This window comes from Papaver somniferum, unplaced genomic scaffold (genome assembly GCF_003573695.1).
Source record: "Papaver somniferum cultivar HN1 unplaced genomic scaffold, ASM357369v1 unplaced-scaffold_132, whole genome shotgun sequence".
Lineage (NCBI taxonomy): Eukaryota > Viridiplantae > Streptophyta > Magnoliopsida > Ranunculales > Papaveraceae > Papaver > Papaver somniferum.
Genome location: NW_020622381.1, coordinates 7,611,657 through 7,621,299, shown reverse-complemented (window position 1 = coordinate 7,621,299; position 9,643 = coordinate 7,611,657). Strand labels below are relative to the sequence as shown.

Here is a 9,643-nt window from a genome sequence, read left to right as displayed (position 1 = left end):
CTTTTTTTTTCTGATGGTAAGATAACTACAGATTGGTCTCTCGAACTCAAAGAACCCCGTTCAGTGTTTTTGTTTAAGGGTTTAGACGATTTTCTCTTACTAGATACTCCATTATTTTATACTTGACCCAGTAAACTGTTTTTACCCCGACACAAAGTTTGACCATTCGGTGGTGAAATGTATCTTATCCATAAATGTCATCCCCCTTAGCATAAATGGAAGCACAACCATGTGCACAAAGAAAACCAATTCACTCGCCACCACTGACACGTGTATGTTTTCTGTAGAAGATCTACACATCGAGACCTGGGAGAATGGACTTTATACAATTTATCCCCTGACTCACTAACACTTCAAGTTCGACCAATGTTGGTGTTCTCCTTGAGCAAATCCTTGTATATGGGAGTGAGCCCAGTGTTGAAAGTTTCTAGAGCTTCAATCCTTCTCTTAGAATTCTTCCTCAACAACCTGAAAAATAAAACACAAATCATCAATCAAAATGATCTTGAATAAATAAATAAATATGTGTATAACTACGTACACATTATGAAAATACATGTGTACACATAGTTGTAAGATTATGCGCAGCTTCAAAATAACTATGTACATAAAAGAAAAAGAATCTTCACTAATAAATAAAAAAGTAAAAATTATACTCACCGTATTTCATCCACAAAAGCGTAAGCAGACAACTTGTTTATTGGTCCAATTATTAATTGACATGGCTACACTTGAAGAGTGAGCACCATATCTATACATACAAGGAAAAATGCAGAAGCCCAATTCTCATTTGGAATAGTCATGATATAATTAGCAGCATATCCACAACCAAGCACATGCACACCCCGCAAAACAACTTCTAAGTTAGCAGCTGTATAACAGTAAGAAACTTTGAAAAACAAATCCTTAACATCTTTGAAATTCACACCGCCTGATCTAATGGGAAGATTGGCCTTCATGTGATAAAAGAAAAAGCTGTGGATGGATTAGGGAATACTTTTGAAATTCCCTATATAAGGCCTTCCCCCATGATCGCTAAGAAAATAATACAATAGGACGCTCATCAACCACTTCTTTAAGATTATTCAGAAACCGTTCCCAATTGGGTTTATGTACACCACCATGAACACCGTAAAAAGAAAAAGTAGTAATATGCAAAAATATGAACACCGCTCACTTGTGAAGCATATTAGCATCTTTCAGAACAAACCGAGATGTGTCACTATTCACATGCATAAAGTGAATCCTCCATAGACAACCATCTTCCTTACACTTGCAGTATCTCGAGTCTTGTCATTTTTCAGAATCCTAATTTTGTAACTAGTAGCTAGTTTGTACTTAGCAACAACTATTCTAACTGCTTCAACATTACCGATAAACTCTTTACCTATCTTGTCAAAAATATACACACTTTCATCGGAAATAAGAGGTTTGCCCTTGTCTGCATCATTATGAACCCCCTTAAAAAAGATTTTAGGAGTACCGTAAGTGCTTGCAGTTACACCAGAATTTGCAGTACTAGAACCATAACTACTACTACAACCACATTTAGACCATATTTAGACTGAGAACAAGTCTTTTAAAGCACATCAACATGCAAATAAAAATCTTTTGCTAATCAAATACGTAAGAGCCACTAGACCTTGAAGAGATATATCACCAAGGATAAGAAATCTGCGACCATGTTCCATATAGCTCAACTATATAGTCTCAGGAGACAAATACCTCCACTACTTACATGAAAAACGCTTCAACTCATCTAAGGTGCTCTGCGTACTTACACGAAAAGGCACCGGATGCTCACCATTATTCAAAAATAAACAACCTTCTCAGACATGGTTGATACCATATCTATTACATAAAACATATATAAAAATCATATCCGTACGTGTACATTAAAGTGCACATGCTATATAAACTGAAACATGTACAATGTACAAGAAGTCAAGAACACATGCTATATAATTACCATGGATAAAATTCAGAACGTTATAAAAACATATAAATGAAAATATCAAAGATCTAAAACAAAATCTATTCTTAGAATCAACTAACACAGAAATCTAAAAAAAGATCTGAATCAACTAACACAAAGATTTAAAATCAACAAATTTGAATAACGTTTATAAATATGAGAGAAATAATTCTTCCAATCAAGCTTCAAATCACATTTTAAGATTTGAAAAAACTAAAACATATACAGTGTACAAGAAAGTACAAATTCTATGTAATAATAAGAAAAAAATCAAATACTCAATCAATTAATCGAGGATGAAAGATTCAACGTCTTGATAAAACACAAAATTCGATAAATCAAAAATCGATGATCAAAGATCGAATCAATTTCATATAATACATCCAAAAAAAAATAAAAAATAGAAACCAAAAGGTTGTGCGAAAATCAAAACCTATGAAATAACAAAATCAAAAACAGAAATCAAGAAGATCTAACAAAATATGAGACATCAAATCGTTTTTATACCATGTATTAAGAAAAATTAAAAACACAAAATCGAACATTTCGTATATACCATAAAAAGAAATGATTAGGGAGAAGGAGGGGGAGCGATCAAAGTTCAAAAATTAACATGAGATACAAATCTGATGAAGAAACGAGTTAATCCTCCAAAATCGCCTCCTCACTCTCTATGTCTCAATCTCTCTTTCAATCTCTTCGATTTGAAATTTCATATCAATCCAAAATCAAAACCTATACAAAGATAGTTTTGGTATTATGAAAATACGGGAATTGTTGAATTTGTCTAGACTTTGAACTAACTCGTCTAGAATTCAGACCAAACCAGGGGTGAGCATGGGCCAGTATGGACCGGTTTTTACCTCATCCGCATCCAATCCAATTAATTATAGATTTCAAATTTGGCATCCGCATCCAATCCATCATCCAATGGATGCACGGATGAACGGATTGGGTACAAATAATCCAATGGATTTGTTTTAATTAAAATTATAATGAAAGAATAAAACCAACATAGAAGATTTCTGATAGAATCTATACATTCTATACATGTATATAAATATAAAAGTGCCATGAAAAACACTTCAAGCAAACTCCTTAAGAATTCCTAAACTGTCTATATATTTTCTAAAAACTATATAAATATCCTTCTTCTAACGGTTATGGATGTCCAACGGATTTTCAAGGTTGCATCCGGACCCAATCTGTAATCTGTTGAATTCCAAAAATCTCATCCGCATCCAACCCATTAACGAACGGTTTGGAAAACCATCCGCATATATGCGATTGGTCCCGGTTAAATCCACGGATTACGGGCCAAATGCTCACCCCTAGACCAAACCGCCTGCCTAACCGGAGTTTCTTTTCAGATTAAAGAGTACTGGGCTTTGGAGGGGAGGACTAGAGCGTCCAAAGCCCAGGTAAAAGGTGATTAAAGTATTAAACGTTCCCATCGGTACAGTAACATGTTCAACTGAGTTAAACCCCATGGAAATTTCTCGTTGAGTATAGGACTGAAGAAGAAGAAGGGTAGCACTGAATGGCATTAAAGGTTTCATCTTTGATCAATTCAAAGCAAATTCTAAAAAGGGTATGTTTAAATTCATTATTTTCTTCAATTTCAAGTGAAATTCCTTCAAATGATACTCCTAAAGCCACTGATTTTGAAGTAAAAATACGTGCTTTAAGGAAGAACTTAAATCCTGATAACTTACTTAGGGTTTTAAATTCAACTCATGATATGAAGACATCAATAGAGATAATAAAATGGGTTTCTTTACAGAAACGGTTTTGTCATACCCCTGATACTTATACTAACATGATTCTGAAATTAGGTATGGTGGGAAAAACTGAAGAAATGGAAGTTCTGTGTTTGAATATGGTTAAGGAAAAGTGCATAGGAATTGAAGAAGTCTTTTCTGAATTAATTACTAGTTTTGTTGATAATAATAGAGTTAAAGAAGCTTTAAGAGTTCTCGAAATTATGAATTCCGCAAAGGTAAAACCGTCTATACGGATTTGTAATGTACTAATAGGTACTCTTGTAGAGGAGAAAAGTGATTTGCTTTCGATATTGTTTGCTTATAAAGAGATGGTGAAAGCTGGAATTGTACCAAATGTTGACACGTTGAATTACTTGATACAAGTTTTGTTGGAAGATGGTAGGATTGAAGTTGCGTTAGATCAGTACAGGAGAATGGATAAGAAAGGGTGTAAGCCTAATGGTAGGACTTTTGAGATACTTATTAAGGGTTTGTGTATGAGAGACCGGGTTGCTGAATCAGTTAAAGTTTTGGATGAGATGTTTGAGATTGAGTGTAAATTGGATGTGAGTTTTTATTGGGCCGTGATACCTATTTATTGTGAAGCTAATAAACTAAATGTTGGAATGAAACTGTTAAGTAAGATGCGAGATACTGGTACATTGCCTGGTTTGTTAATTTATAAGGTTTTGGTGGAGAGTTTGTGTGCAGAACGGAGGTTAGATGAGGCGGTTAAGCTTTTCAAAGATATGGTAGATAATGGTATAGACCCTGTGGTTGATATATTTGTTGATATTGTTTGCGGGCTTGGTAAAGTTGGGAAGTTTAGTGAAGCGGCCAAGTTCTTGGAGGAGAATTCTGTGTTTGATGTTTCTCCTCACAATGAGTTGCTTCAAGGTTACTGCAACAGTGGTAGACTTTTTGAGGGAAGTAAATTTCTCGAGAAAATGGTTGAGAAGAATGTAGCTGATAGTTTTTCTTGGAGTATTCTTATCCGAGGGATTTGTGAACTAGGAAAAGTTACAAAGGCGTTTGAAGTTCTTAATAGAATGGTGATTTTGTCATACATTCCCGATGTTGCTACTTATTCTGCTCTTATATGTGGACACTGTCGACAGGAAAAGTATCAAGAGGCTCTCGAGCTATTTCATTCTGTTCGTGTTGAGAAGTGGGTTTTAGAGTCAAACTCCTTCGAGCAACTAATTGAAGGCCTATGCAGTGTTAATATGATGGAAGAAGCATTGTCGGTGTACCATTATATGTCTACCAACGGTATCAGTATGAGAACATCGTCATTCAATATCTTGCTCAAATGTATGCTTACAGGAAATGCTGATGAAACAATCAGGCTGTTAAAGTCTTCGGAATTTCGTTCTGGTACTTCCGGCTGTCTTGAGACGTACAATATCATCATGCATGGGTTGCTAAAGTTGGGTAGGGCAGCAGATGTGTTAGTACAGTTTTCACAAATGTTGGTGCAGGGCTGTACGTTAGATGTGGAGACTTACAATGTCCTAATATGTAGCATGTCTGCAGAAAGCAGAACAAGTGATTGTGCTCTACTGTTAAGTCAGATGCTCGGAGTTGGGTTTGTTCCAGATTCAGAGACCTTAGAGATACTGATGTTCTGTATGGCGAGCCATTCTCAGTTACACCTGCTTACACACTCAATGGATAAGCTGGCTTTAAGGGATGGAATTCTGACTGTTCCAATGTACAACATGTTGATCAACTGTCTCTGCAAGGAAGGTCATAAACATGACGCCTGTAGATTCTTAGATCAGATGTTGGAGAAAGGGTGGGTCCCAGATGCTGCTACACACGGTTTGTTAATCGGCAGAAATAATAGAGATGAAGCTGGTTCAGAAGCAGAGTTAATTGAAGATCAGGATCAAGTTTGCAATATACTGGCGGAGGGGTTGACGAAAACATAAGAAACTCGGGTACTGATGATATAGGAGGTTGAAAATTATATCAAATTTAAACCAGAAGCAGTGTACTTACCAATCAGCATTCCTAGTCTTCAATTAAGAATAAGAGATTACCAGTTGAGATTGTGTTGTTATGTGCCTTCCACACAGAACCACTCCACCTGTTTACACATCTCAACCAGATTCAAAAGTGTGGACTTCATCACCTACAGGGGAGTTCTCTGTCAAATCAACCTGGAATGCTTTGACAGCACATGACCCAGGTAACCCGCAATTCCCATCTGAAAAACTCTGGAGCCATTATGTCCCAGCAAGAGTAATTTTTTTTATATGGACGTTTGCACTTAACAAAATCTCTCTTCAAGACACACTCCAAAGGAGAAATCTTGAGTTGGCCCAGTAGGTGCCCGTAGAATCAACATAGCACCTGCTATTAAAATGGCTATTTGTCTCAAAATTTTGGTGTTTTTCATACCCCAGCTATCACTACCAATGGACACCTACACAATCAGTTATGCAACTGTCACAATCATGGTCTGCCTGCCAAGGGTATGCAGGGCCCTGGAAAGGTCACAGGAGACATGTTTCCGGACACTGGAGTTTGTGGAATGAACAAAGAATTCATCATGAGAAAACTCATTTCCAAGCAACTCTTGGAAGTTAAGGCTGCTCTTATAACACGGAGTTCAACTTTCAGCAGTGTCTTGGGAAAGCTAGTTCCAGTATGTATTGTTTCCCATTTATCCTATTCGAGATGTAACCTTTTTTTGACATTATCTTGATTATCCTACTGCTCAGATTCATATATCTTAATTCCCTCCCTCTCTGTGAACTCCCCATGATTTTATGTAATGCATATTACTTTAGGGGGTGTCTGTTAAGTGCATAACTGGTGTTATCCAGCTAAAATTCACATAACTGGAACGAATGCAGTATGTACTCAGCTCCGTCCATCCATATGTTAATAACTGTTTTAAGCTGTGGTGGTTAGGCTGGGTTGAAAGGCATAGCCACAAATTAGTCCTGAAGTTCAGGAGGATAACTGGATTGAAAGAATTGGTAAAACCATCAGTTATTGTCTTAACTAAGAATAGTGAAAAGCTAACTATGGACAACCTTAACTAACTCGGCATTGTTATCTAGCTGATGCTATAAAACCCCTCCTATTATCCATTTCTCCAACATCCGGGAACACTAACAAGTTCTTACAAGAAGGATGATGACATTGTAATAATAAGATCTCTTCTCATCCTGTTGTTATTCTTGTTTCCCGGCATCTCGCCTTCTTTGATCAAAATTTGAAAGCTTTCAAGAGGGAAAGCGAAGGCGAGATTACTATCATATAAAAGGAAAAAAAAAAAAGATGATCGGAAAGGTTGCAGCGGCCAGTGTGTCGCTTATCCTAGTAGTAGGTGTTGTCATTGGTGTAATAGCTAGTGTTGGCCACTTCCACAAACATGACAGCTCATCAAATGGTGGAGCAAATGCAGATGATCACTTGTCACCAGGAATGAAGGCCGTGACAACAATGTGTAACCCAACTGAATACAAAGACACATGCATCAAAACTCTTAGCCCTTTGGTTAGCAACGGATCCGCCAACCCCAAAGTTTTGGTGAAGGGAGCAATCCAGTTTACCATGGATGAGGTCCAGAAGGCTATTGAACATACAGAAAAACTGGTAGACGACCCCAAGCTCGTCAACAACAATGAAACACTGAAGGAAGCTCTTGGTGATTGCAAGGAGTACTTACAGTACGCATTGGACGACCTTAAAGAATCAGTGTCCATGGTTACTGACAACGAATTGAATGCTTTGGGTGATTTTGCACCTGAGCTTCAGAATTGGTTGAGTGCTGTGGTTTCATTCAAGGAAAACTGTCTCGATGGTCTTGATATCAGCCCTGAATTGAAGAAGGCTATGATGGACAATGGTTTAATCAGTGTTACTGAATTTACAACCAATGCTCTTGGTATTGTTGGCGAAATTTCAGACCTCCTCAAATCTTTTAACATACCATTTAACTTGACCAGTGCAGCCGATTCTGTTCAAGGCAGAGGTTTAACTGAGACAGACAAGGAAGGATTCCCTACATGGTTTTCTGGCAACAGCCGAAAGCTTTTGGCCTTACACCAAAGTGGTAGGTTGAGGCCTAATGCAGTCGTGGCTAAAGATGGAAGCGGACAGTATAGGACAATTAGTGCTGCTCTTGCTGCATATCCAAAGAATAACATAAAGAACCAGGCATACGTGATTTATGTTAAGGCTGGTATCTATGACGAATACATCACTATCACCAAAGACCAGCACAACATTGTCATGTATGGAGATGGTCCAACAAAATCCATCGTCACCGGAAGGAAGAGCTTCCGAGACGGTATCAAGACCGACAAGACCGCCTCCTTCGGTGAGTTTCTACATATATATACTGATCATGAATACTTTATGGCTACCCTTGTATTATTAAATGTTTGTTGACAATGATCTTGCATTGGCGTGCAGCCGTTATCGGAAGGGATTTCCATTGCTATTCGATGGGATTCAGAAACACAGCTGGGCCTGAAGGTCATCAAGCCGTGGCTCTACGAGTTCAATCAGACAGATCTGCTTTCTACAACTGTAGAATGGATGGATACCAAGACACTTTGTACGTACAAACCTACCGCCAATTCTACCGCAACTGCATCATATCAGGCACAATCGACTTCATCTTCGGTGACTCTGCAACCATTATCCAGAACTCAATGATCATTGTCAGAAAACCCATGGACAACCAACTGAACACAATCACAGCTCATGGAAGGAGCAAGGCTGCTGAAACCACTGGTCTAGTCCTCCAAAACTGTCAAATCGTGCCAGAACGACAACTTTTCCCTGTCAGGTTCAAGATCAATTCTTACTTGGGTCGCCCATGGAAGGAATACTCAAGGACCATTTTCATGGAATGCGCTATTGGTGATTTGATTCATCCAGATGGTTGGTATCCATGGGAAGGTACCTTCGCACTCAACACCTTAGACTACGGTGAGTATGCAAACACAGGTCCTGGAGCTAACACTGCTAGAAGAGTTAAGTGGAAGGGTTACCATGCCATCACAGACAGAAAGGTAGCAGCTAGATACACAGCACAGCCATTCATCCGTGGACAAATGTGGTTGAAAAGCACTGGAGTCCCATTCATGCTAGGGTTCACACACTAATTTGATCATTCAAAACTTACATGTTCTGTTGCTACAAAGAGAGGAATACACATGTAGAAGAAGAAGAAGATAGCATTGATTTGTATTGAGTTTCTTCGCCTTTTATTTGGCAGTATTCTTTTGAGAGAGAAGAAAATTTATGAATATATTTTTACTTGTAAATTTGTCATACATTTCTAAGATTCTTGAACACCTCCCATCATCACCTTGTTTTCACTTCCCGACCATTCACTATGTTATTATTTGTGCGTCATGCCTTTTTTTTTTTTTTTTTTTTTTTTTTTTTTTTTTTTTTTTTTTTTCTATAACGAGTAGATCCCACCTGCATTGAACGATTCCAAACATTCCTCATGTGCATCATTCTTTCTCATCTAAAATTTATATGTCATTGATACGTCACACCGGAAACGATTTGAAAACAACCAACAACCGACACGTGGAGAATCCATTCCGATAAACAGGACCCAAATATGATAAACAACTCTAATCCAGGAGCAAAGCGACGAATAACAATCAAAGATGATCAATATCTCAGAGAGAATCAAATAGGTTTTTAACCAAATGGTATTTTCATTAAACGAGCTAATCCAAGCTAATTACAATGATAAAGGAAATGGCTATTTATAGCCTCCAAATATTAAATCTAGAAATCTAGAATGTTCCTAAACTAACTTGGAGAATATATTATTCTCATGAAGACAGGACAAATCTAACAAGAAACTAAACATCCTAATAATTAAAGTACTAAAATTAAGAGATATCCAAAATTTAGT

The 9,643-nt window shown here is 37.5% G+C and overlaps 2 protein-coding genes across 3 annotated transcripts; both read left to right on the top strand.

The window, feature by feature from the left end:
• Positions 1–3,455: 3,455 nt before the first annotated feature.
• LOC113333366 (pentatricopeptide repeat-containing protein At5g64320, mitochondrial-like) lies at positions 3,456–6,550 on the top strand. 2 transcript variants are annotated; one of them, XM_026579876.1, is made up of 3 exons: positions 3,461–3,566; positions 3,811–5,932; positions 6,150–6,550. In XM_026579876.1, the coding sequence occupies exon 2, from the start codon at positions 3,813–3,815 to the stop codon at positions 5,670–5,672; it is 1,860 nt and encodes a 619-aa protein (XP_026435661.1). In that variant the 5' UTR covers positions 3,461–3,566; positions 3,811–3,812; the 3' UTR covers positions 5,673–5,932; positions 6,150–6,550. The 2 variants fall into 2 exon arrangements, with proteins under 2 accessions (XP_026435660.1, XP_026435661.1); XM_026579875.1 differs by having other exon boundaries at positions 3,456–5,932.
• A 297-nt stretch (positions 6,551–6,847) lies between these two features.
• Positions 6,848–9,075, top strand: LOC113333092 (pectinesterase-like). Its single transcript, XM_026579581.1, has 2 exons — positions 6,848–8,077; positions 8,173–9,075. The coding sequence occupies exons 1-2, from the start codon at positions 7,033–7,035 to the stop codon at positions 8,868–8,870; spliced, it is 1,743 nt and encodes a 580-aa protein (XP_026435366.1). The 5' UTR covers positions 6,848–7,032; the 3' UTR covers positions 8,871–9,075.
• The last annotated feature ends 568 nt before the right edge of the window (positions 9,076–9,643 follow it).

Coding starts and splice junctions, on each gene's coding strand:
- LOC113333366 (XM_026579875.1), top strand. CDS start 3,516: ATGGCATTAAAGGTTTCATCTTTGATCAATTCAAAGCAAATTCTAAAA.
- LOC113333092 (XM_026579581.1), top strand. CDS start 7,033: ATGATCGGAAAGGTTGCAGCGGCCAGTGTGTCGCTTATCCTAGTAGTA. Junction 8,078..8,172: donor CGACAAGACCGCCTCCTTCG/GTGAGTTTCTAC, acceptor ATTGGCGTGCAG/CCGTTATCGGAAGGGATTTC.